The sequence below is a fragment of the Pelodiscus sinensis genome, chromosome 3 (assembly GCF_049634645.1).
Source record: "Pelodiscus sinensis isolate JC-2024 chromosome 3, ASM4963464v1, whole genome shotgun sequence".
Taxonomy (NCBI): domain Eukaryota; kingdom Metazoa; phylum Chordata; order Testudines; family Trionychidae; genus Pelodiscus; species Pelodiscus sinensis.
This window is the reverse complement of record NC_134713.1, coordinates 112,364,653-112,392,336: the sequence shown is the minus strand read 5'-3', so window position 1 is coordinate 112,392,336 and position 27,684 is coordinate 112,364,653. Positions and strand designations below refer to the sequence as shown.

The 27,684-nt window shown below is 42.9% G+C and overlaps 3 protein-coding genes and 1 long non-coding RNA gene across 7 annotated transcripts in view; 2 read left to right on the top strand and 2 right to left on the bottom strand.

Moving 5' to 3' along the window:
* The window catches only part of LOC142827931 (uncharacterized), a 239,617-nt gene extending 226,133 nt beyond the window's left edge, over positions 1-13,484 (bottom strand). The window contains exon 1 of the mRNA XM_075924551.1: positions 11,456-13,484. The gene's annotated coding sequence lies outside the window, so the exon portion shown is untranslated. The remainder of the gene's footprint in view (positions 1-11,455) is intronic.
* The window catches only part of LOC142827932 (uncharacterized), a 33,900-nt gene extending 18,804 nt beyond the window's left edge, over positions 1-15,096 (top strand). Inside the window, exon 2 of the long non-coding RNA XR_012902738.1 lies at positions 13,483-15,096. This is a non-coding gene — a long non-coding RNA (uncharacterized LOC142827932). The remainder of the gene's footprint in view (positions 1-13,482) is intronic.
* GTF2H5 (general transcription factor IIH subunit 5) lies at positions 14,546-23,476 on the bottom strand. Its single transcript, XM_075924553.1, has 4 exons — positions 23,345-23,476; positions 22,283-22,396; positions 20,381-20,573; positions 14,546-14,699 (listed from the first exon to the last, which is right to left on the bottom strand). The coding sequence occupies exons 2-3, from the start codon at positions 22,315-22,317 to the stop codon at positions 20,393-20,395; spliced, it is 216 nt and encodes a 71-aa protein (XP_075780668.1). The 5' UTR covers positions 22,318-22,396; positions 23,345-23,476; the 3' UTR covers positions 14,546-14,699; positions 20,381-20,392.
* Positions 23,477-23,507: 31 nt separating this feature from the next.
* SERAC1 (serine active site containing 1) overlaps positions 23,508-27,684 on the top strand; it is a 42,446-nt gene continuing 38,269 nt past the window's right edge. For 2 of the 4 annotated variants that reach the window (XM_075924529.1, XM_075924527.1), the window contains exons 1-2: positions 23,532-23,575; positions 24,334-24,426. The gene's annotated coding sequence lies outside the window, so the exon portion shown is untranslated. Of the gene's footprint in view, positions 23,576-24,333; positions 24,427-27,684 lie in introns of all 4 variants that reach the window. The other 2 variants (XM_075924528.1, XM_075924525.1) reach the window with 1 other exon arrangement.

The following is a 27,684-nucleotide window of genomic DNA, read 5'->3' as shown; positions in this document are numbered from 1 at the left end:
CTGTGGCTCCTTATAGACTAACTGAGGTCATTATTTGTTATCAAGAGGATGCTTTTATTTCAGTGAGGACAGACTTGCATTGCTTTTCCTTTATTCAGAGAGAATACCAAGAAAGGACTCAATCCTCCTCTCATCAAAGTGTTTTCCCAGTGACTTAAATGGAAGCAGAGTCTGGCTCAAACAGAGTTAAATTTAAAAATGCATGCATGATAATGTGATTCTTTTAGATCCAAATAACACTGAAACCCCCTACAGATATTGGCTTTGAAATAATACTCTGAGAAACACTTCACACTGATTTGTAATCCCTTTAGAATAAATATTCTATTTTTAGAATTCTTAGTATGCTTTTTAGCATGCTTTTCAGATATTTTAATCCTAATAATATTTGGGTATATAGCACTCTTTTTCTGTAGATCTCAAAGCATATCTCAAAGGAAGGTCACTCTTATCTTCCTTTACAGATGGGGAAACAGAGACAGTGAGCTGAAATTACATGCCTAAAGTCACACCACAGCCAAGTTGCTGATTCAGGAACAGATTCACTTTAACCTGAAAAGCGGGGGGGCCAATAGACTTTCTGGGTCCCTGGGCAAGGTGGGGGGTGGCTTTGTGCTCCAGGAAGGAGCAGGATCTCGGGCAGAAGGGGCAGGGTGGGGACAACCAGCCGTCAGCGCTGCCCAGAGTGCACCACATCACATACCTCCCCCAGCCAGCCCTTAATGCTAATGCTGCCCAGAGAGTGCTGCGCACGGCTCTGTTGATGATTTAAAGGTCCCATGGCTCTGGCTGCTGCCGCTCCTGCAATAACAGCAGCAGGGAACCTTGGGCCCTTTTCAATCCTTGAGGTCTGGGGCAACTGTCCCCTTTGCTCTCCCTTCCCCATCAGCAGCATTAGGAAAGGGACTTGGTTTTGGTTTTTAAATAAGTAAAGAGATCCTCACTGAAAGGTCATTTTAATGGGAAAAAAACAACAGCTTTCCATAATTATTGGCTAAGCTGTGTGACTTCCCATAACACAGGGTACAGGGATTTTGACTTTTTCTCGCCAGAGAAAACAAACTACATTTTCACAATTCTGATCGTATACACAACTGCAAATGTGGGGCCTAACTGTAAATTTACAGGAGCATGTACGGGAGCAAGGTCCTTAATAACTTTTTTTTTTCTTAATATCTGCTTTGTGTGTTTTAGTTCTTGGTGCATCACCACCATCTGTAAGAAATCAGAACTAATAATAAATAATGTGAACACAGATAAAAGTAAGTTAAGTAACATGTTATGTGATTGCTTTATTTCAATAATCAATCACTTAGCACTGCACATAATGGATAACAATACTTCTAAGGGAAATGCATTTACCTCTTCAGTGACATATAAGACATTTATTTTCTTAAAATAACAAGGGCTGATCTAGCACCTGATAAACATAAGCTAATGAATCACTGGTATATGCTTCCAGCAAGGTAAATACGATCGTTCCAATTTTACAGATGGAGAAACTAATATAAAGATGATAAGGGCAAAATCTTGGAAAGTATCCACACATTTGGCTGTACCAATTTCTGGGTGCCCAAACTGTAACACCAAGGGTTTAATTTGTAGAGATGTCAGGTGTCCCCAGTTCCAACTAAAGTCTATGGGAGCAATAGGTGCTCAGCACTTCCAAAAAATCACGGCCTACATTTCTTAAGTTGGGGGCCCAAAATTTGTAAGTGCTTTTGAAAATGTTGGTCCAAGTGACTGGTCCAAGACCATAAAGATCCTGTATCAATGTTAGGCTTAAATCTCTAAAATTTCTGACTGTACTGGGCTCAGACCATTACACCATGCCTCTCAAGTTGTTTCCATTGCTTACTTTGGTCATACACTTACTTCATTATAACAATGGTATTCTGTATATGAAAAAATGCCACTTGACAAAAAATACTCAACAATTCTTGCAACTTTGGTCCTTTCTATTCCCTTCCCTGATTTTGCTATATGTTTAGCTATCTCAAAAGATTCAGCCACAGTAACTTTGTATATTGATTCAAGTGACTTCTGAAATAGGATCAGGTCCTATTTTAAATTTCCTGTGAGGAACTGGAAGAGGCTTGCTTGCTACGGACATAGCATTAGGATAGAAGACTGATTCTGAAATGCATTTACCAAAGAATGTTGCTATCTATCTAGTAACCATGGTTGCCAAAAGCTTCAGTGGTGAATTTCCAGCCATACCCCTTAAGGAGCTAGCTAGAGGTGGCTTTTAATCAGCAAGGAGGCCATGACCCTTTGGGCTTCATCATGAAGATGAGGAGGTAGAACTGAATAGATCAGATTCTCCTCTCATTTTAAAGCAGTGTTATAACTATAATTCTCTCCGCTTCCAAGGTGTCCCTCCTGACTTAAACCAGCCTAAGTGAGACCAGAATGAGGCCCAGTTCTTCAGATATGTAAAAAGATTTTTTCCAGATCTTGATCAGGATATGAACAACCCTGTGCCTTTTTACGTGCCATATAAAGCTGTGGGTATGATTCTCCCCCATATGCAGTTTCAAAATAAAAAGAATATGAAAACTTATCAGAGTCGTCTTTCATTATAAACTGTAGGGCTATGTCTACACTATAGGCTTCTTGCAGAGCATCCACACTGCAAGCCCATTCTTGCGCAAGAAAGTTTACAGTAGATCATCAGAAGAGAGGGCTTTTTACGCAAGAGTTATTCCTCTCCCCACGAGGAATAAGCCTTTTTGCGCAAGAGCTCTTGCACACAAAAAAAACTAGTGTGGACGGGAACAGGGGTTTCTTGCACCAGAAACCCCTATGGCTAAAATGGCCATGAGAGCTTTCTTGAGCAAGAGCGCATCCACACTGCCATGGATGCTCTTGCGCTAAAGCACATCTCTTGCGCAAAAGCACATGGCAGCGTCGACGCACTCTTGTGCAAGAACTTTTGCACAAGAACTCTTGCGCAAAAAGTTCTTGCAAAAGAAGCCTGCAGTGTAGACATAGCCTAGTGGTTTATGAGTTTAATTCACTAACCAAACACTACAGACCTGATAATAGCTAAATCATCATCACACACATTTGTTAACAACACCTCCATACCTACGAGTGGCCAGTTCACAACTGCTAAGGCAAGCAACACCCTGAATATGGGCACCAACTCCATGGGTGTTCTGAGGCTGGAGCACCCACCACCAGCCACCCACTGATCAGCTGTTTGGCAGAGGTTGAGAAAGGGCAAAGGGAGGGTGGGGCCTGCTCTGAGATTGGGACAGAGTGGAGTGGAAAAAGGCAGAGCGACAGTGGAGCTCAGGGGAGAGGATGGCGTGGAGGGGCCTGAAGAGGTGGGACAAGGGTGGAGTCATGGGGTAAGGAACAGAGGGGGGCAAGGACTTGGGGTGGAGCACCCACCTGGAAAAATGAAAGTCAGCACCTCTGACCCTGAAGAGTACTTTGTAATTTGCCCTTGGGTCATCTATAGCTGTATTGGTAAAGTGAACCATGCAACAATGAAAGCCAACCCCTTTGATCTACACTCTAGATATTTTATGAGTCATGGTTTCCCTGAGGCACACTTGTCTTAAGGCTAATCAACCACCTGAGTGAGGTTTGGGGGTAGGTGGGATTTTCTTGTGTGTATGAGCACATTCCTGCATATGTATGTATGTGCCTGTATTTCTTTATTTAGAAAAACTTAACTTGAAAATATAATTTCTTTTCTAATCATTACAGGTAACATCCAGGATTACAAAATCTGAGAGAGAAACAATATTATTCTGTATTTCACTTTTATTTACTTTGGTCACTTGACAGGACTTTGTTGATAGTTTCACTGTTTCCCCTGCCTAGTTACTACATTTCCTCTTTTGTTTGTGTGAGTCCTTCACACAGCAACACAGAGGAGAAAAGCATGTTTAAAAAAAGGCAAGCATTATTATAGACTCACTAAAACTTACAGAGGGACTCTGAGGCAGATTTAGCATCTAGAACTCTAAAAAGGACTAAATTTCAAGTGTTCAGTTAACTTTTCTAGTTGATTTTAGCTTTGTTTGGGAGAACACGGTTGATTTTATCTTGACTTAAGGAGGATTTTGGTTTTGGTTTGTGGTGGGTTTTCTTCATGGCCCACTTCTGAGTATTACTAGCAACATTTTAGATATATGGAGAATCAGATGGTCACTTGCACTGCACAGCACAGAGGGAAATAAAATGAAACTGAAGAACTAATATAACTATCGAGAAGTAGGTGCAGTTGAGAAGTAGGTGCATTCCTACTGCATATACATCTTCCTTCCTCAGTGACTGCATAAGCCTGTGTGTGTTGGGGAGCATCCTCCAAGTGGCATGAGCCCCCTTATGATACTGTGAATTTCCAAGGAGAAATCTGCTGGTGAATTGCTGCTTATTGAAGCAATTATAATTGCCCTTCTGACATTTACCTGCCCCATCCTCCCACCACCAGGTTTTGGGGGAAGTTAGGGGAGCAGCCCCAGAGGACATAACAAATGGCAGAACATCTCCTTAAGGAACCAGGATGTTGGAGAGATGCAGAGCTCTGATAGTTATATTATAAGGGCATAGTTCTCCACAAGAAGAAGCTGATGTCTGTACTTGAAATGCCCCCTAGATCCTGTCTCTCCAATTGATTAATTAACTGCAACTCTTTCCTGTAAGTGTTAACTCATGGAGTTGGGGTACATGTTTTAATCTCCGGTTTGCAGCAGGATAGCATATGTCTCAAATTAAGGGACACATTGGTTTAAAGGAGCTAATATAACACTACTGATACTTAAGCTTACTTATTACATAGTCAAATGCAATATTAGACATTATATTGCTCCCCAGCACTCATTTCCAGTTATTCTTCTATTGCTTATTGCACCCCTAAAACTAGGAGCAGGTTGAGAATTGGCAGGGCCATAGTGGGTATTGTCTGAGTTACTTAATCCCCTAAAATGGAATACTGCTCTAATCGCCAAGGCTGCTTCAAACTGTCAAGTCAACAGTCAAAACCACTGCTCAGCAATTGGATCCCCATATAAAAAGAAATAACAGTAGTCAATTGCCTAATAAATTGTAAGGATCTGGGTATCTGGCCCCACAGTGAGCTGCTGAAAACATCTAGAATCTAGAAGCAGCAAAATGCAGGACAATGTAGCACTTTAAAGACTAACAAGATGGTTTATTAGATGATGAGCTTTCGTGTGCCAGACCCACTTCCTCAGATCAAATAGTGATAGAATAGATCAAACATTGTCCTGCATTTTGCTTCAGCTACCCCAGACTAACACGCTACATTTCTATCAGAATCTAGAAGGATACTGTGAAGTAAGAATATTTGTTTTCATAGGAATACATATCCAAAAGGGAAAAGATATGTTTGTATCAAATCATAGTAGAGCGGTGGCTCAAACATTAACTATCATGTAGAATAGTGATAGAAATGTAGCCGTGTTAGTCTGGGGTAGTTGAAGCAAAATGCAGGACAATGTAGCACTTTAAAGACTAACAAGATGGTTTATTAGATGATGAGCTTTCGTGGGCCAGACCCACTTCCTCAGATCAAATAGTGGAAGAAAGTAGTCACAACCATATATACCAAAGGATACAATTAAAAAAAATGAACAAATATGAAAAGGACAAATCACATTGCAGAACAGGAGGGGGATGCAGGGGGGGGGGGGGGGAGGAAGGAAGGTCAGTGTCTGTGAATTGATGATATTAGAGGTAGGGAGAGTGGGATGTTTGTGAGTTAATGGTATTAGAGGTGATAATTGGGGAAACTATCTTGGTAATGGGTGAGATAGTTCAAATGTTTGTTAAGTCCTTGTTGGAAAGTGTCGAATTTTAACATGAATGACAGTTCAGAGGATTCCCTTTCAAGTGCAGATGTAAAAGGTCTTTGTAGCAGAATGCAGGTGGTTAAGTCACTGAGAGAGTGTCCTTTCTGGTTAAAATGGCAAGAAACTGTTTTCTCTTTGTGATCTTGTCTGATATCTGTTTTGTGGGCATTAATCCTTTGGCGCATCCAGAAGTATAATCTATGCTATCATGTGCCGAAAGTGTCCGTCTGCTATGTATATTGGACAAACATCTCAGACACTTCGCCAAAGATTAATGCCCACAAAACAGATATCAGACAAGATCACAAAGAGAAAACAGTTTCTTGCCATTTTAACCAGAAAGGACACTCTCTCAATGACTTAACCACCTGCATTCTGCTACAAAGACCTTTTACATCTGCACTTGAAAGGGAATCCTCTGAACTATCATTCATGTTAAAATTCGACACTTTCCAACAAGGACTTAACAAACATTTGAACTATCTCACCCATTACCAAGATAGTTTCCCCAATTATCACCTCTAATACCATTAACTCACAAACATCCCACTCTCCCTACCTCTAATATCATCAATTCACAGACACTTACCTTCCTTCCTTCCCTCCCCCCCCCCCGGCATCCCCCTCCTGTTCTGCAATGTGATTTGTCCTTTTCATATTTGTTCATTTTTTTTAATTGTATCCTTTGGTATATATGGTTGTGACTACTTTCTTCCACTATTTGATCTGAGGAAGTGGGTCTGGCCCACGAAAGCTCATCATCTAATAAACCATCTTGTTAGTCTTTAAAGTGCTACATTGTCCTGCATTTTGCATTAACTATCATGTGGCAGAAGTCTTAGTGTAAGTCTTAGATGTTAATCTGCAACTAAAGAAAATTTAAAAAACAACAATGGTCCTGTAGCACCTTAGAAACTAACAAAAATATATATACAGGCAGTCCCCGGGTTACATGGATCCGACTTACATCAGATCCCTACTTACAAACGGGGTGAGGCAACCCCTCACTAGCTGCTTCCCCCCAGCAGACCAGGGAGACGCAGAGCGGCTTTTCTCAGCAGACACCTCAGCTTGAGAATAAAGGACTGAGGGAAGTGAGGTGTGGGAGAATAAAACTGAGCTCTGGAGAAATGTTTGGCTAGAGTTTCCCCTACAATATGTACCAGTTCTGACTTACATACAAATTCAACTTAAGAACAAACCTACAGTCCCTATCTTGTACGTAACCCGGGGACTGCCTGTAGTATCATGAGTTTCTATGGGCACAACCCAGTTTGTGATAGTAAGGTGCTACAGGTTATACTATTTATATATTTTTGTTAGTCTGTAAGGTACTACAGGACCATTGTTGTTTAAGATTTTTTATTCTGTGGCAGTTCTTAAAAGTTTAGTTTTAATTTTTGGTAAGAGCTCCCCTTACTGGCCTGTTTTCAAATTGTTGGACAATTCAGTTCTAAACTTGTCTTGATTTAAAACAAAGAAAGGTAAAATCTTAATTCTGTTCCAAAGTTAGGTCCCCTTTATAATAGGGAAATAGCTTCACATTATGTTTTACATCTGTCACTTAGTCCTTACTTCTCAAATATCCTCGTGCTAAGTTTAATCTCTCCTAAGCTTGATGTTAGCTCAAACGGAAGACCATGACTTATTTTTGGAAATGAATTTGTTTCCATGTCATGATGAATTTTCCTGATTTCTGTTTTTCTTGTGTTCCTCCTTTTGGGCTTATCCTATGCTTGTTGAACTAGTCAGTAATACTGAATTATGGGGGAAAAAAATTGAAGGTCAGATTCTGATACTTTTACTCAAGTTGCAGAACACCTTGCAACAGGGTTAGTTCCACTGACTTCTTTAGGACTCATTATGGAGTAAGATACCAATCAGTGTAAGTAAAGACATTAGAAACTGGCCTTGAATTAGGAAATGCAGAATGATTTACTTCTTTTATATAAGCCTTTTTTCCAATAGCCTCACTATCCTTTGTGTGGCAGCAAACAGGCCAAACCTGTAATACTCGCACTAGAGAGAAAGCTCTGTGTTAGTATGTATTGGCAATGTCATACTGATGATGTTGTTAAAATACAAATAATTTAAATATTCATTTAGACAAACCTCTGGCAGGGCTGATCTAGATCCGTGGTCCCCAACGCGGTGCCTGTGGGCGCCATGGCGCCTGCCAGGGCATTCGTGGGCGCCCGCCGACAACCTGGGCCGGCCCCGCCCCCGGCGCACGGGAGGCGCCGGCCCCAGGTGCGCGACACGCACCGGCGCTGGGTGCGTGGCGCTCGGGCAGCCCCAGCCCCGGGGCACATGTGGGCGCTCGGGCGCGCAGTGCTCGAGCGGCACCAGTGCCGGCCCCAGGCGCGTGGCTCGGGCAGCAGCGCCGGCCCCGGGCCCACAGCACAAGGCGCTCGGGCGGCCCCAGCCCCGGCCCTAGGGCACGTGCCGGGTGCAAGGGCATCCCAGTCCCCTAGCATGCCCCCGGACGAGCGGCCCCGCCCCCGGGTTCCCGGCGTGTGAGTGGCCCCCACCTCCTGGGCGCCTGGCGCGTGAGTGGCCCCCACCTCCCGGGCGCCCGGGAGCCTCTGAAGGTTGGGAACCACTGATCTAGATAGTGTTTGGTCCTGCTGTGTGGGCAGGGGACTAGATCTGATGATCTCTTGAGGAGAAAGAAGGGGACTCAGGAGGTGCCTCTACTCAGGAGGTGCCACCTTCAGCTCAAAATAAGCTAGGCCATTTGAGTCCACACCGCGCCAAATTTTGAAATAACCTGCTATTTGGAAACATATATCTGTGCAGTATAGACATAGCCAGGGTGACACGCTCAGAGAGATCCTGCAAGCTTATGCTACATCAGCCTGTAAGCACAAGGACTGGAGGATAACTATTGTGGACAGCCTGGATGTAGCCAGACAGAAACCCTTCCACCCCCCTTCTCCCTCCGACATCCTTGGGAGAGAGAATCCTTGAGAACGAAACTCTGTCTTCAAAGGCTCCAGGGCCTCCCGAGGTGCTGGAATAACAGTGGCCCTGGATGCTAGACAGGAACCAGACAGAACCATGGTAATTGGGCCAGCAGGTGATCGGGGCCTCGAGCTGCCCTTGGCTGGTACCAGTATTGATACATCTACACACCGTCCCGGAAGAAGAATCTGCCACCCCATCAGAAAGAATGTCCAGCCCTAACGATTTAGTTACCTCCAATTCACAGGTGCAAATTAAGCTTTGGACCCGCTGTGGGAATGGGCGTCACAAAGACGTTCCAACTTAATTGGCATTTTAATGACAAGAGAAGCATCTACGTGACCACAGGGGTATCAAGTGGGACCCTGTGCCCCACTTAATTGGAGATCCAAACACATACCTGCTGGTCAGGCGGTCTTGGACCCCCGAGACTTTAGGGATGCCTTCATCTCGTACTGACTGCTTCCCATTGGGATTGAGAGAAACGCTGGCTTCGCCGGAGTAAGGATCGCAAGGGTGAGAATATACCTGCGAGGTGTCTATTTTTGCGCGCATGCATTAAGAGCTCAGAGAACCAAAAGGGTTTCATGGTACCTTAAGTGACTTTTCATTGTATTTTCTGTCTTGCCTTTTGTAGTGGCTGTGTTATCTGTAACACAGTAGTAACATTTAACAGCTAAGTTTGCCTTGTAACAATAAAATAGTAACTATTTAAGCTTTAACCTGACTCCTCCTGTTGCTGTAACAGAACCGAACACAATCAAAAGAACCATAGCCAGTCAGGGATAAATGCAGTAAGAGCTGAGCATTGAGTTCTGCTGCCTCCACAGGGCAGACTCTTGGGGAGCCCGTCAGCCTCCCTGGCTGCCCACTGCGAAGGGACTTTTGTCCTAGCAGTCGAAGTCTCGGATGGAACGAGCTCTCTCTGCACCACCTTGGGGCACCCGTCAGCCTCTCTGGCTGCCCGCTGCGAAGGGACTTTGTCCTCGCAGTTAAAAGACTTGGTTGTATCTTTGGGGCACCCCTCCGCCTCCCTGGCTGCCCGCTGTGAAGGGACTCTGTCCTAGCAGTCAAAGACTCGAGTGTGATAGGGCTCACAGACCACTCACAACCCCGGCCACCAGCTAACACTGGAGAAGGAAAGAGTGGAGAGGAGAGAGGCCCAGGAGCCCAAACAATAAAACAAGAGGCAGATGCACTAGGGCAAAATGAGGCTTTTCAGGCAGCAAACACATGCTGCAGACTGACGTGAATCTGCAGATTCAACAATCCCAGGCTCACCACACTTTTTAGCTCACTGAGAACTCAGTATGAGCTGCCCCCTATTCTCCCCCCTCAACATGTACTGCCCCTGCCACTCTACCATGGGGGATGTTAAAAACAATTATAACTTCACATACAATGACCTGGTGCATACATAGCTGAAATGGACATTATTTTCTTTCCCCTCTATAAGTTCTCTTCTCTTAACTGATTAAGTTTAATTCAGTTTTTAAATGATTTATTTTAAAATTTTTGTTTTGAACTGAATTTTATTCTGCAACAAAATCCATTATTTGGAACAGAATTCATCTTTATTAGTTCACAGCATATGCTTAGCAGTTCTCAGAGCAACCAATTCCATATTATTGCACAGTATCATGCAATTCATATGATTATTAATTAAGCAATTAATTCGGTGCATTGACAATTGTATATTCTTACATGTAAAGCAAAGCAATCACCACACAATTCCTGCCAATCCACAAAACAGCAGGACCAGGTAAAGCACACTACAACAATACACACTACTCTGACTCAGTGTTAAAATAGTCTTTCAAAGCATCCCTGAGCTGTGTATCTCCACATGGAGCTTTTCTAATAGGCCTTACATTTAGGTGTTCAAATTTAGCAGATAGCCACTCCACATCTACCCTGCTTCCCAATGGAAACTTTCCCCTACTCTTTACAGATATTATGCAGGACACAGAAGGCAGCTATAACTATGGCGATATTTTTTTTCACTGAGGTTCAAGCTTGTAAGTAAACAACATGAGCAACCCATTAAATGACTAACACCACATTCAATTCTCCTTTTGCACCTGCTGTGCACAGTGGTTGAATAGTTATTTGATGCTGTTAAGTTTTTAAAGGATTTATTGCTGATGTATAGCTTCATGAACCAGGGAAGCAAGGGGGAAGCTGGATCACTATTGGCATTTCAAATCCATAATGGCAATCCGCCAGTGAGGAAAGAAAATCCTTCCTTGTAGCTTTCTGAACAGTGCTCTGTTCATAAAGATGCAAGTGTCATGCATCTTCCCTGACCTTCCCATGCTGATGTTGGTGAAATGCTCTGGTGATCCACTAGTGCTTGCATAAGCATAGAAAATAGCCCTTTCTATTGATGTACTCAGTGGCAAGGTAATTAGTGGGCATATTCCTATTTTTCACCTGTCAGTCCACTGCAATTCAGCAACCTCATTGTTTTAAATCTATCCACTATGTCCTGCACATTACTGAGAATCACAGTACTATGTAACAGAAGACAATTAATAATCCTGCACTGTTGCATCACAATAGTCCCTGAGGTGGATTTTCTATTAAACCATTTTGTTAGTCCTTAAAGTGCTACATTGCTATTCCAAAAGGAGAAAATATCTGGCATTGCAAGTTTTCACTGTGCGATTACCACTCATTTCCTCACGGTCAGTGCAGTTTTCCTTTTGGTGTCCCTGTTCTGGTGCAAAGATCAGCACACAGATCCAGAAATATGGTCTTTCACATCCAAAAGTCCTGCAGCCACTGCTCATCATCTCAAAACTGTATTACAATGAGATTCTACCACTCAGTGCTTGTTTCTTAGGGTCAAAAGATGTGCTCCACCATCTGTAGCTGGTCTACGAATATCACCAACCACCTTGAATTGATTTTATGTCATGTCCCACAGCAATCTGTCCTCTAAGAAATTGTCTTGTTCTCCACTCATCAGATTCTTTATGCAGCTCTACAAATATTCCAGGATCACGCATCCTGTGCTTGCAATGCTCATGACAATAGCACAGAGATGTTTAGGCTCCATGCTTCTGTCAAAGGTGAACAGCCAGAAGGGATGCAGTTTTGTGGGATTTTGAAAAAAAAGTGTGAAAATTATGGGATACAGATAACATTTTAGGGTGGAGACAATTGCAAACTGGGACATTAGCCCCATACTCCCAGTAATATCTGCGTGATTCATTTTGGCTGCATCACGCATTGCCAAAATTTCCCTAAAACAATGTGCTAGAATCCCCTAAGCTGCTATTTTGGTTTTCGGCCCCCGTGAGTTCCTTTTTTTTTGCTCAACGAGTTTTGCCGCTGGGGGGAGGGGGAGGAAGGAACGTGAGGGTTTCTCAAAAATCAAAAAGGGGGCATGATGCCAAAAAGTTTGGGAACCACTGTGCTAGATGGTAGTGAGTTGCAGAGTAGGATATGTACCCATGGTGCACTGCATTCTGCATCACTAGAAATACCCCTGGTGAGTATGTGCATGGTAGACACAGGGAGCCAAGTATACACATATGCAAGCAACGTACAGATTGTGATGGCAGTATGCCAACGTAACTTGAGTCAATTTTATAATCTAGACATGCCCTCAGTTATTTATTTTCCCTGCCCCATAAAGATGAATCATACAAGTGAATTCCTCCCATCAACTATGCTTGAAGCTCGGTGCAGAAGGGGGAAAGGGAATTAAATATGCTAAAATTGAGGAACCATATTTTTGTGCTGCTTGGATTCTGAAGGGGAAATTTTTCTATGCATAAAAGAGCCCCAGTGCAAAGCTTGGGTTAGTCATAATGGACTTATAGTGTTTATTATAGATACTTCATTACTTTTTGAAGCTTCAGATTGTAATGCATCTGTGTGTATATATACGGTCCTTGTTTAAACCTTGTAAATAACTCATTTCTGTTTTAATAAATCGTTAGTTTATTATAGGATTATCTACAAGCATGGTCTGGTGTGATATCGAGGTTGCAATTGATCTGGTGCAAGTGCTGGGTTCTTTGGGCCTTGGAGTAAACTAAATACTATTGGGATCTTTCACGTAAGGGATCATCTACCACAAAAGCAAGCTTGCCAAGGTGACAAGATAGACTGGAGTATCCAAGGGGATTGTGACTCTATGGTTAGGCAGCTATAATGCTTGAGAAGTTTACACTTGATACTTAGTGCAATCTAAGTACAGAACTAAGTCAATTTGGGGGCTTGTGTCTTGTTCTTAACAGCCTGTCTGGAAGTTGGCACTCATGTTCCTGATTTACTGCAGGACAGCATAACACATATATTGACAGCAGAACAGAATAGTCTAGAGAAAAATCAAATTCAGCCTCTCACCATTCCTCTGCAGACAACTACTGGCCCACCCAGGGGATGACAACCTACTGGCGCAATCAATTATGCAGTTAGCTAAAATGACATATATATGCTGTAGATCTATACCTCTAACTCTTCTGATGGATGGACCATATAGGAGTCAATATTACCTTTAACATGCTTCAGTAAAGTGTGTTAGAAGTAAAAAAACAAAACAAAACAAAACACAAAGTAACATCCAGTACAGCTTCATTTACAGGGACACACTGGTTGTAATCAACATTGCTTTTACAAAACCTAAGAGGCCTTTAAAATATTTTAAATGTGCCCATCTCTGTCTTATTTTCAGGACTAATCAAGACCAAGTTTTCCATCAAACTGCAGCATGTAAGCCTTTTTTTGTCATACTGAATATCTGAATGGAAGAACTTAATATTCAGAACACACAGATCAGCAAAAGTCTATCACTATGATGAAAGGAAAAAACCAAACACATTTATATGTAGAATTTGTCTTGCCTACAGGGAATATGAAGCAGAATTATTTCAGTTTGCCTAGCAGCTCTGTTACTTCAGGTAGACATTGCTTCCAACACTTTATCTGTTTTATTCTGTAAGGAGAAAATCTAACTGATCTACTGCATTTTAGAATGTAATTAATGGAAGCTTTAATTAAAACAAGAGTCTGCCTAATTTCAAGACATCAAAAGTCTAATCACAATTCTTTAATATGTTGTATCAGAGAAAACTGTCCATTTTCTCCCAGCTCTTCAAACATAAAGGCCTTTAGAACGCAGCACTTGAAAAAAAAAAGTCTGTACAAATGTTTTCAGAGAGCAAAAAGTATATCTGGGCTCAAGCAACTATTCAGAACTGTAACAGTAGTTGGTAGTGTGAGAGGAAGCATAGTGATAATTGAAAGAGCCTTGCAAGACCCTTAGTAACAATCTGCCACCAAATTATATGGAAAGTTGGGGTAATTCCCCTCCTCTGAATATTGATAAACCATCTTCAACACAGATAATTTGTATCCTGATGGTTAATAACAAACAATCCAAAGAGTTCATTTTCTTGACATTGGAATTCAGTAGGTTGCATCAATCTGATGTTATATGTTTTTAAAAAGCTCCTGGGGGAGATTAGCCCAGGACAAACACCTTTCAATAACATGAGCTGTACACTGCTCTTTAATCTCAATATAGTTTTCAGGAACAAACTGTAGACATTTCCCCAAAATGCAATTAAATACTCATTTGTCTGCCTCGTGATGCTGCCTCCCTCCCAGGTTAGAAGAGAACGTTTTCTTTTCAATGGGAAAATCCATGAATAGATTCCTCAATTGCTCATCTGTTGTCTCTTGAAATTGCAAACAATCTTGATATACAAGCAAGGATTTTATCACAAGCAAAAGGAGAGGTTTGTGGCAGTCTTTTATTGATAACACATTGCTGGGCCACAGGACACCTGCTGGTCACTACTTCTGTCTATGGATGCCAAAGGACAGTCACAGTTGTCACTACTGCTTCTGTAAGGAACAGCTGCCAGATGCAGGGACTTGTATGATGTGCTGGAAGAGGAAACACAGTGGATTAAATAATGTGGGAGTGGAGGAAATAGAGGAGCTATGGGGACGAACATAGAAGTGATGTATTTTCAATGAAAGAAGAGTATGGAATTCAGTGGTATTTCTGAAGAGTGGGGAATTAATGGTTTGTTTGAAGGAAGAATCCTGTAGTTAGAAAATGTCACAAGTATGCCATCTGAGGCAGAACACTTTTGGGGGAGCCCCCTGGTTGAAATGTTGATAGCACTTCATTGAATGCTCCCAGATTGTCTGCAGTATGCTGGGTACACGGAGAAATGGGGAGGAAATTCAGAACTACTAGAGTGAAAGGAAGGGAACAAAGGGGAGGAGAAAAGTCCACATAAGTAGTAAATGAAAAGAATATGAAGGGGAAAAGATGGCAAGTTAAACAGAGGGCGGGAAATGAGGAAAAGGACAGTAAAAAGCAGAGATTATGTCATCTGTTCCAGGACATATGAGGAGATCTGTGAGAATACCCAACACCAAGCCAGCTCCTGCTAAAAAGGGCTGGGAACCTCTGCTGTGTGGTAAAGGAATACACAGTAAGTGAAGGAAAGATTCCGCATGGTACCAGGATGGGTAAAGGATTAAGGAGAAAATCAACTCCACATCCACAGTTCAACAGGAATGTGCCTTGAAGAAGCTTTTATGTTGCTACTTTTGTACATATACCATGTTAATTTTTTTTAAAAAGTTTTGTATAAAGTGGATATGACATTTATCAATGTGTTTAATATATATATGTAATTAAACTCTGCAAAACTTGTATTTAACTTACTATCCCAGGCACAAAATCTCCTTGGATGCTCTTAGCAACATGATGAAGATACATAATGTTTCTTGCCTGTCAAATTACTTACCTTCAGCACTGAATATAATTTTGTAAGGTAGTTGAAAACAGTTTAGGTGACCTTTCTGCTAATAGTCATTGATTTTTTTTTACTTTATTCATAGTAGGATTACAATCAACCAGAATAAAATGCATATCAAATAAGGAGATTTGTGCTCAGACAAAATGCCAATATGAGATTGAACACATCCCTATTCTGGATGCGTTAAAATTTCATGCTGAGGTGCTTATTCAACGTGTAGAATTATTTTGGATAAAGATGAATTTGACACACAAACTACAAAGCTGTTAATGATTGAATTATGTACCTTATGTCCTCTTCAAATGATACAAAAGAGCAAAATGTACTAACAACCACCTACAAAAGAGGTCAATCTCCTATGTGTGAAATCAAACAATCCTCTTCTAATTAGGTTTCTATAACAAAAGCAGGCTTTCCTATGTGTGCATTCAGCTTTTTTTGCTTGGCAGCAAATGCATACTGTTTTGTTGATGATAGACTAAGCATGATAACACCAGACAAGAGAAAAAAACAACAACAAAGCCTTCAGTGGAGCAGCCTTGAAATGCTTTCACCAGTCTCATTTAATGCATATGCCTTGGAATACAGTGTTCAGGAATTTCAGTTCTGCATTAACCACATTAAGTACCAATGCAGTTAACTCCCCCCCCCCCCCCTAATAAAATAGCGTATACCCTCTCAGTGGTAGAAATCCAATTACATAGTCTCATGACCTAGTCTGAGCCAGACTGGCCATAGAGGTGTGGGACCCAGGACATCTTCCCCCCACTCCATACCTTCCCCAAAGTCCCACTCCTGCTTCACCCCCAACCCCTCCTCCTGTCTCTGCTCCTCCTTCTCCTGCCCCCCCATTGCACCCCTTCCCCAAAGCCCCTTCCCACAAGCAACATGAGCCAGGAGATTATGAGGGCCTGGCATGGGGCAGCAGCAGAGACCAGGCCACTGCACTCACCACAGTGGCAGGAGCCACAGTAAAGAGAGCAGCCCAGAAGCCTGCTTCACCTTGCCAACTCCCAGCTGTGTTGCTGTGCTTCACTGCAGCCATGGGAAGCAGAGCCACCTGGCGTGGAGGTGGCAGAGCAGAGGCTCTTGCATCATTCCACTTCTCATAGCTCCCACTGTCACAGTGCCTGCAGGGAGCGTGACCCCTGCTGCCTGCCCCAGACAACCTAGGTAATCCCCAGAGCCACCCTGGGCCCCACAGATGAGGTTGAAGCGAACTTCAATACAGGGAACCAACCTGTTCATAGGATAGTTGGGGCAGCCACTGTGGGGCCTTAGAAAGCATGGAGTAACTGTCCTGAACTGCCCTATGAAACAGACGCGCTGCTCAGAGCAATACACTCCTTGAGGAGAGGCCATATAGCAGGGGTGGGGAAACTCAGGCCTAGTAGCCAGATGCAGTCCTTGGCTTACCTGCATCCCGTCTCCGAGGCTCAGGGCCGACTCCGAGCATTGGAAAGCCCACGTCGGTGCTCAAGCCCCGCCCCTGCTGTCCCACGGCAGGGCTGGAGTAAACAAAATTTATTGTGCTAGACCCCCAAGGCTCTAGTGTGGGAGGGGAATGTGAGAAGTGTTTTTCCTTCTCAGTCGGAAGCCAAGTCGGTGAGGGTTTTGTGTTTCACTTGTGCATTGCCTCCCAGCTGATGTTTCTGTAGGTCAGTGGGCCCCGAGCCTAAAATGGTTCCCCACTCCCACCATATAGACTATACCAAAATGGCTGACTCAGGAAGACTGCATTATTTTCAAGTCAACCCCTGCTTCTCTTTATTTTCCCCCAGACTTACCTTTCTCCTAAAGCAAGAAAGATGGGAGATGACTTTCTTTGCTCTAAGAACCCCCTTTGGTGTCTACTGGGGAATTGAAAAAAAAGATGGTATGATGACCTGAAAACAGGTTTGGAGAGGATTTGAGGGGACCCCTGCTATTCACACTAACCTAAATCTCCTTTGCTGAAGAGTAAGCCCATTACTGCTTGTCCTACCTTCACTGGACATGAAGAATAACTGGTGAACATTCTCTTAACAATCTTCAAATATGTTATCAGGCGTCTCCTCAGTGTTCTTTCAAATTAAAACATGCCCAGCTTTTTAAACCTCTCTTCATAAGGCAGCTTCTCTAAACATTTTATCATTTTTGTTGTCCTCCTCTGGACTCTCTTGAATTTTTCCACATTTTTCCTGAAGGATTACACCCAGAATTGGACATAATATTCCAGCTGAGGTCTCCATAGTGCCACCTTAAGTGAGACAATTACCTTCTGTTTCAGACATGAGACACTGCCGTTCATACACCCCTTTTTGTAATTGCATCACATTGTTGACTCATACTACAGGCAGTCCCCGAGTTACATGGATCCGACTTATATCGGATCCCTACTTACAAATGGGGTGAGGCAACCCCGCACTAGCTGCTTCCCCCCAGCAGACCAGGGAGACGCGGAGCGGCTTTTCTCAGCAGACACTTCAGCTTGAGAATAAAGGACTGAGGGAAGTGAGGTGTGGGAGAATAAAACTGAGCTCTGGAGAAATGTTTGGCTAGAGTTTCCCCTACAATATGCACCAGTTCCGACTTACATACAAATTCAACTTAAGAACAAACCTACAGTCCCTATCTTGTACGTAACCCGGGGACTGCCTGTATTGTCATGATCCATGACAGCCTCCAGATCCTTTTCAGAAGTACTACCATGTAGAAGATTGCATCAAAACAAAAGCCTTACTAAAATCATGATTATCATATACTGCTCCTCTTGATCCACTAGTCCCGTAACTGTCCAAAAAGGAATTTAATTTGGTTTGGCATGCTTTTTCCTTGACAAATTCATGCTGACTATTCCTTATAATCTTATTATCCTCTAGGCGCTTACCAACTGATTGTTTAAATTTGTTCCAGTATCTTTCCAGGTATCAAATTTAGGCTGACTGGTCTACAATTTACCAGATACCTCTTTGTTCTCCTTTTTACAGTTAGATACTGTGTTCACCCTTCTCCAGTCTTCTGACACCTCACCCACCAGTTCTGAGATTGCATTAAGCATCACTGAGGATCTCGGCAGACTACTTAATCTTTCCAAATGTTTGTACCGTTAGCTACATAGTATAAAGTGTTTTGGATAAAAGTGCTATATAAAGACCTATATAATTAACTTTTTTTATTCTACAAATAAAAGCACACAACTCATGTGAATATCAATAGGAGGGTCTCTTCCCCACCACAGCAGCCACAGAGCTGGCACTGGGAAAAAGGATCATTTCCACACAGCAGCTGCAGCCAGAAGATTTACCTTTTTGTTGTTTTTTTTGCACATAACAGGGTCACACTGTTGACTCATATTTAGCTTGTGGTCCACTCTTCCTCCCCTCCCCTTCCCTTTCCACAGTAATCCTTCTTAGGCACTGATTGTTCCTTCCTAAATGGAGTATTTTGCATTTGTCCTTATTGAATTTCATCCTATTTACTTCAGACCATTTCTCCAGTTTGTCTAGATCATTTTTAATTTTATTCCTATCTTCCATAGCACTTGCAATTCCTTCCAGTTTGATATCATCCACAAACTTTATAAGGTACTCTCTATGCCATTATTTAAATCCTTGCAGAAGAGGAGAGCACTACCTGTGCCCTGACCCCTTTACCCAAAGTCTTAAAGCCTAAGTAGTATCTCTCAGTTTTGCATTTGCAACTAAATGGTCATTTATAAGTCTTATTAAATTATCCATTTTGTCATTTTCTATCCTGCTCAGGAGGAAAAAGCTCATGATAAAACTGATAATAAACCTCTCTGTGTTGCTCAGTGTTTTAAAATACTTGGGGTCAACGTACAATGTTTTTGATGGAAAGACCTTAATGTAACAAGTTAACTTGTTGAAGAAACTAAGACCTGAAATAGAGCTTTATGAATTCAATCCCAAGTTGTGCAGTAATAGAGAACTGGTTTTTTCCCCTCTTCAGGTTGAGGAGTAGAAAGAGTGCCTATTTATTTTAACCTCCTGTTTATGCACTTTATTGTATAGAGATTTTAGATGAACTAGCTACATGTTTCCAGGGCTATTTCTCCACCATTTACAGCATATTTCTCCTTCCTGTTTATTGTTGCTGGTATCCACTTCAGCAACCATTTAAACCTAAATAATTTTTTTTTCTTTCAAATATTTTAATTAAAAACATAGAACTATGAAATAGGTGACTACCTCAAAAGCTATGTTAGCAAATGATTAATTGGTCAACAAAATTTAGCAAATGGAAGGAAAACATTTTATTCATTTTGGTGCATCAAATATTTTAAAATAAAAGCTAAGGAGTCCAAGTCGTCATGCACTGAACTTTGGTAAGGTGTTTTATCAATCACACAAACTAATATTAATATAGATGTTAGAGTCAAACATATTATTATCTGCTCTAATCACACCTACAGTGATTTGAAACATAATATTCTAAGAAAATGTTAATAAATAAGACACCATTATCTTCTGTTTTCAAAGTGATATAATTTTACAAGAAATGAAATTGAAGAAGCTAAAGGAATATAAACATGGTACTTTTATAATAAACATTAGAAAACCTCTAGACCAGCAAACTCTGAAAAGGATCCTGTTTTCAAGTCTCTCAAAAAATAGCAAAAATCAAAGCCAATTCAAAAGTATTTAGTTTATGGAAACAATCCATTTTGTTATAGTAACCTCCTCCCTCTAAAATGCCGTAAATAGTCACACAGAGAATGAACAACAACACTCTTGATTCCACAGGTGCTGCTTTCAATTTCGGAATAGTCAATTCACTTTCTAGTCTCACCTTTTAGTCTCTTTACTTCTGTGTAACAGGAAAAGAGTTCTGATCCATTAACTCGCCCACTTTCTCCTGGAGGAAGTTAACCAACTCAGCCAACACAAAAACATGCGTTTCATCTAGGTCTTGTATGATGAATTTCTTTCCCAGGGCATTTGACTCATCCAGGTATAGTAGGAACTGCTTCATGGCTGGGTCACTGTAGACAAACATGCACCAGAATCCATATTATTGGCAGCGACAAAATACAGCAACACAGTATTAAGTAAAACAATTTTGGAATGATGGAACTTAAAAACTTCTTCCCGTATAACCTCAATCTCAAGATTTGTTTGTTGCCTACATCCATCTTTTTACAAGAATAACTTTTAGGAAAGCCTTTAAGCAAAAGTGACCCTGTTGGGACATTTTACAAATTAAACTGTGACTAGCTAGAAGGGCCCAAGAGGAAGAAAATTGGTAGCCTAACTTGCAGAGAATAATGATTACATTGGTATTATGAAACAAAGAACAGGACTATGTAGCACTTTAAAGACTAACATTATTGTATGTTTTTAGTAAAACATGTATAATGTGAGTTTATGGACAGTTACAGTTTAATATCATTGGTTTACATATTCTAGTTCTTGTCTGATTTTAGCTATATAAACAAAGCCAAGGTCCTTTGTTTTCAGTTTTGATTTTATTAAAAATATCATTGGAATTTTGGTGTTTATTACAAAAATTAAAAAGCTCAAACCAGCTGAGAGGGAAGATGCCGGGGCTTCTCCCCTCTCAACTGTTCCACGGTGTATAAACACAGGCTCTCCCTCGGCCCCACAGAGTGCCCTGGCCAGCACTGGGGCCGCCGCCAGCCGGCCCTTCAGCAGAAAGCCCGCCTGACCAGTCCGCCCCTGCCCCAGTCAGCACGCAACCAGTCCCTCTCCTTCCCTCCAGCACCTCACCCAACCCTCCCTCCCCCTAGCACGTGGATGCTGCTGCTGGTTCCGGTAGGGTTACCAAGTAGACACCCCTCCCCAAAAACCGGACACCTGATCGTGGGTTGGCGGGAAGCAAAGCTGGGGGACCACGAGGCTGGTGGGGGGGCGGGAAGCAGAGCTGGTGGGGGGGGGGGTGCAGCGGCACTGGTCGGGGGAGATCAGGAAAAGGAACGGGCTGGCAGGAAGCAGAGCTGGAGGGCGGTGCAGGGGGGCTGGCTGGGGAAAATCAGGAGGGGAAATGAGGGAGAACCAGCCCGCCGGGAAGGCAGGAGGTGGGGGGCTGAGAGCACAGGGTTTGGTGTGGGGCATTAGGGTTGGAGTATAAGGTTGCTGGGCTGGAGTCAGGGCAGAGATATGGGGGACTCTTGGTAAAGGGTAGGGGTTAAGATGTGTGGGCATGGAAGGTTTGTGAGGGCAGCTCAGGGCAGAAGGTGATAGAGTGAAGGCAGGAGGGGTGGACTCAGGGCACAGAGTCAGATGGGGGGGGCTCAGGGTAGGGAGGTGAGGGAGCAGGAGTCAGGGCAGGAGGCAAAGGGTGCAGAACTCAGGAGGAAGCTGGAAGAGATTATGAGGCTTAAAAGGATGACAATGCTGTGCTGACAACTCCTCCCGAGGGGACAGAGCTTCACTTTCCTGGGACTCCCCGTGCCCTCCCCCCTCCTTTCAGGATGGTGTTGTTGGGGTGCAACAGTCCCTGCTGCTCAGGCAGCTCGCACGCCAGCTGTTTTGGGGCTATCTAGATTATAAATTGCAAACAGTTGCATACTGGTCTAAGCAGAATTTGCCTAAGACTTCTGTTCAGTGCAAGAGGCACAGGAGAGACACTGAAGGAAGCAAAGCTTCTACATGTTCTGTGAAGTGGCTAGGATGTTTGAGGAACTATACAATTAAGAAAAGCTGAATTTCAACTGAAGACAGAAGTACTAACCATTCTATAAGAACACCCTTCAAGACATTAACCATCTTCTCCAACACACTTAGAAAGCCCAAATGTGGCAGAAAATAGATCTTGCTTTGAATTATGCTTGTAGGCAGAGAGAAACTGAAAAGAGAAAAAAATAACTGATTTTTTGTTGACCAAAGTGGCCATTCAAATTTGGCATGTATACTTTTAAATCACTGTAAGATTAGTGAAAATTACATGAACATATAAACAAAAGCTTACATCATAAATCCTAGCCTACATGATAATCTTACTTTTATAGAAGAGTGTGTCACATTTAACAGATGAGGGGAGACTGTTTCATGCATTACAGTAATGAAATAGTGATAGAAATGTAGCCGTGTTAGTCTGGGGTAGCTGAAGCAAAATGCAGGACAATGTAGCACTTTAAAGACTAACAAGATGGTTTATTATCATCTAATAAACCATCTTGTTAGTCTTTAAAGTGCTACATTGTCCTGCATTTTGCTTCAGTAATGAAATAAACATACTAATTAGTAATACAATCTTCTATCTTGTGAAGAACTACAGAAATTATGCAAATAAGTTATACAAAGAAATAGACAAGTGAGTCTCACGATAAGCAGGGCTTCTAGTTTTTAAGGGTGTGTGAGACTCACTTCATGTAGGGGTTTATTTTAGCAGTTTGAGTTGTATATAGACCCCCGCAAAGCGGTTTCTTTTAGCTTTTCAAGCACATAGTGTAACACGTAGCGCACGTTTCACACACATCTAAACTATACAGTCTCACTCATTACAGTGTCTATATCGCAACGGGCAATCACTGCAGCGTAATGCAGCACCCGACACCCAGCACCGGAGAGCACCAGGGAACCCCTCGTGCGCACCAACAGACCCCCCCCCCGCCCGCACACACACTGCTGCTCCCCGCAGACTAGCCCCCGGCTGCGGGTCTATCGGGGCAGGCACAGGGCGGCTGCGCGGGGGGGGGGGGGAGCAGGTGAAGCCGATGGGGCTGCGCCAAGGCCGGGGGGGGGGCGGCAGCGCGTGAGGCCCGATACCCTCCCTTCGCGCGCCCCCACCTACCCGCGGCCGCCCCCTCACGACGCAGCGAGCGGCTCCCAGCCCAGCAACCGCGCGAGCCCCCAGGCGAGAACCGAAGCGAGAGTGCGCACGCGCGGGCGCCGCGGCTCCCTTCCGGCCTCGCGCTAAACGGCGATTGGCTCAGGCCCGTCTTGCGTGGTGACGACACACGGGGGCGTAGTTGACAGCTGTCGGGAGACGGGAGAGAGAGGCAGCGGCCTGGGAGCGGGGCAGGTAATGGGGGGGGGGTATTGGCCCATCCACGTGTGGGGAGCGACGCTCTGGGAGCCCCTGTGCTGGGGTAGCGGCGGGGGGGGGGGGGCACGGGAGCTTCATAGGGTGCGGGCTCTGGGCTGCTTGAAGGGAAGCTGGGCTGCAGGTGGGGCAGGGTAAGTGTCCAATGCGGGGAGCAGCAGCGTGTGTGTGTGTGGGGAGGGGGGGGGGCAGCAGCTTATAACGAGTCTGACCCAAAATGAATTTGAAGAGCAACTAGAGAAGAGTAAAACTAACAAACAGCAAACTAAAACACGCTGCAGCAGCAGTGGGAAACCTGCCCAGCGGAGCCCTTTGGCTGGGTGATCAAGGTGTCATAGAAGCACTCAAGGAAGACAAGGCTGTTGTGGAGATGTTAAATGAAGTTTTTGCAGGGGGCTCCTGCGGGGTCTTATCAGTTACAGGCTGGGGCCCAAGTTCAGGCAAACTGGTTAGAACAAAAAAGTAATTATTCAACACACAGAAGCACATGGTATGTAGAGAGTAAACATGGCTGTTGGAAAAGGGTATCATACTTTACCAATGACTTAGCATTCTTTGAGAGTATCAGATGGCAGGATGATCCAATGGATATAGCATACTTGGACTTTTATTAAAACCTTGACAAGGTATCTTACCAAAGTCTCTTAAGCAAAGTAAGCAGTCATGGGATATGAGGTAGATTCTCTTTTGAAAACAGTAACTAGTTAAAAGATAGGAACTGTTTTTTCTTCACACAGCACATGGTTGGCCTGTGGAACTGCTTGTCAGAGGAAGTTGTGAAGACCAGGACTTTAACATGGTTCAAGAAAGAACTAGATAAACTCATGGAGGTTAGGTCCATCAATGGCTATTACCCAGGATGGGTAGGAATCATGTCCCTAGCCTCTGTCAGAGGCTGGTAATGGGTAATAGGAGAGGGATTGCTTGATGATTCTCTGTTCTGTTCACTCCCTGTTGGGCATCTGTCATTGACCTCTGTTGGAAGGCAGGATACTGGGCTAGATGGACCTTTGGTCTGACCCAGTTCTTATAGCCATTCTTATGTTCTAGCCAAGGGATAAGAAGAAAGAGAGCAATAGCCCTTCCCACACCAAATATCTCTACTATGACTGCTCATATTCAGCAATGATCTGGAAAAGGAAGTGAAAGATGATGTGGCAAAATTTGCAGATTAAAAAAAATTACAAAAGATAATTTAGTCCAAAGATGACTGTGAAGGGTCTCAAAGGCATCAAAGAGTCTCAAAGACATTTCATAAAACTGGGTGACTGTGCAACAAAAATGGCAGATGAAATTAAATGTTAATAAATACAATATTATTCACATTGGAAAACATAATCCAAACTACCTGTATATATAAAAAATATTAAGGTCTAAATTAGCTTTCACTTTTCAAGAAAAAGATCTTGTAGTCATCATGGATAGCTTTCTGAAAACATCTGCCCAATGTGTAGATAGAGTAAAAAAAAAAAAACTAACAATGTTATAAACCATTAGGGAAAGGTTAGTTAAAAAAACACAAAATATAACAGTATCCCTTTATAAATCCATGGTGCACCCATCCCTTGAACATTATGTGCAGTTCTGTTTGCCCCAACTCAAAGATATATTCAATTTGCAAAAAATACAGAGGAGAGTAAAAAATGATTAAGACAATGGAACAGATTCTGAGGAGAGAGACAAAAAAACCTGAGACTGTTCAGTTTAGAAAAAACACAGCCAAGGGGAGATATAAAATTATGAACGAGGTGGAGAAACTTGATAAGAAAGTTTTATTTATGCCTTTGGGTAACACAACTAGGGGTCACCTGATGATTTAATAAGCAGCAAGTTTAAAACCAGCATAAGAAAGTGTTTCTTCAAACTATGCACAGTCAACCTGTGGAATTCCTTTCTAAGGATCTTGTGAAAACCAAAAATATAAGTGGGTTAAAAAAGAATTCGATAAATTCATGGATAACAGATATATCAGTGGCTGTTATCAAGAAGGATGCAGTTCCATTCACAGGGTATCCCTAAATCTCTGACTGCCAGAAGCTGGAATTGGAGGACAGGAAATGGATCACTGTTTGTTTGTTAATTCCCTCTGAAGCACCTGGTACTGGCTGCTGTCGGGATGGAGGAAAGGGAGATAGATGGGCAATCTGTCTGACCCTGTATAATCATTCTTATGTTGGGGGGGTCTACGCTCAGGAAGCTACGGGGGGGGGGGGGAGGATTCTGGGTTTGGGGGAATACAAAGGGAGACATGGCTTGTGCCCTTGTTTTGGCCCTTGGTGATAGGTAAAATGGTTCTAGAAAGAAATCCGGGTTGTTCTACACTCAACCTTTTAACAAAGGCATGTTCAGTTGCTGTCAGCCGACAGTCAGGGCAGTATGTGTGTGTGTGTTTTCGAGAAAAGGTTTAATGTCCGTGTCTTTACTGCTAGGACCGGGGTCCCGTCGCAGAGGGTAGCCAGCAGGCCAACAGATGCCCCTTTATAGAAAGAGCTTATTACACCTTAGATTTTAGCTGCTAGAATGCAAGATTCCTTCGCAGCGGGCAGCCTTAGGAAAAGACTGAGAGGTGCCCCAACGGACCTGTCACCTGGGAGTGACACAAATCCAAACGCCCAAGCTCTTCCTATACCTGTTCCTTATGACTGGCTGAAGTTCTTTTAAATTGTGCTTGGTTTTGTTACAGCAACTGAAGGAGTCAGGTTAAAAACTTAAACAGTTACAGGTTTATTAAAAAGACTTATAAAACCATATGGTTACAATGGCTATTGCTCTCTTTCTTAACTGTTAGCAAATACAGATTTTAAAAATAGTTACAAAGAAAATAAAGATAGAAAATAGAAATAATGGTACTAAGTGACAGCTTAATCTTTAAAGAGCTCTAAATCTATGTGTACATTTACGACAAAGGACCACATCCAGGTACAATTTTTACCCCCTTCTGTGCCTCTCCACTTAAGCATGTCAGGCCAGGGCCGGTCTCTCAATTCCTAGGAAAGACGAATACGAGGTGGGCGTTCCTGTAGAACCTTGGGAGATCAAACACCTAACCCGACCAGCAGATAGATGGTAGATTGACACTCAGAGTAAATGTGCTGCTGGACCCATCTTTATATCCCTGGGGGCCCATATCCTCTTTCTTATCTAAGAGGCCAAATTGTACTGGTCCGTATTGTGGCGCCAGTTCTTACAAGCAAGTTTCAAGTTAATTTACACTTGCAAGAGAGATAACTAAATTGTGAGTACTAGACATTTTTTTTACTGGGCGAGAGATTCCTTCCCCCCCCCCCCCCCCCCCCGCGGACGGCTGTGTGTTCGTATCAATATGGGTTAAGTCAAGGGCACTCCTTGGCAGCCTCTTGGTCAGCAATTGGCGTATCTTTGTTTACAGCCATTCACGGTCACACAGCCTGGGCCTTCTGCTCTGTGTGCCCTGTATGCTCCAGACAAGCAAAAATGGATGTTACAGGGAGGGTTCCTGTCTGGCTACAGTTGCTTTGAGTAGAGACTCTTTTTCTGAAATGTTGACTAGATGTTTGGCATTAAATAGTACTTAATAAAGGCAACACAAGTATCCAGTCCTAAGCATCCTGACTAAAAATCACTTTCTCTCTCAGTTGCTCAGCTTTCACTCTGTTGCCTCTTGTCTGCTGTTCCACTAATTTTTTTTGGGGGGGGAGGGAGGAAGGGGGGGCTGTTGTAGCGTCTCCAAGGTTAGATAAGGCCTGATCTTATAATATGAAGGAGGAATGGGGATGAAGCAAAAATAAAAATAATCTTTTGGATTTCATTAACATGTTTTAAATAAGTAAAAAGCACATAAGATCAATTTTTCCCTTTGCATGGCATTTTAATGTGTCTGGTTGTTCCTCTTCGTGACATCAGGATGCTTATAGCTATAAAATTGTCTGGGACTAAAACTTCTTGCTTCCTGCATCATTCTAGTGATTCTGGAATTCTCTTGTTAGGACCTTACATAATTTTGCAAAAGTGAGTGTTGTCAAATCATACTACCATGTTTGTCCTAAATTCCAGTAGTTAATAGCCCTAAACCCTGTGGTGAAAACAGGCAGAATGCTAACTAAACTTTT

Coding starts and splice junctions, on each gene's coding strand:
- GTF2H5 (XM_075924553.1), bottom strand. CDS start 22,317: ATGGTTAATGTCTTGAAGGGTGTTCTTATAGAATG. Junction 20,574..22,282: donor AAGGGTGTTCTTATAGAATG/GTTAGTACTTCT, acceptor GTTTGTCTACAG/TGACCCAGCCATGAAGCAGT.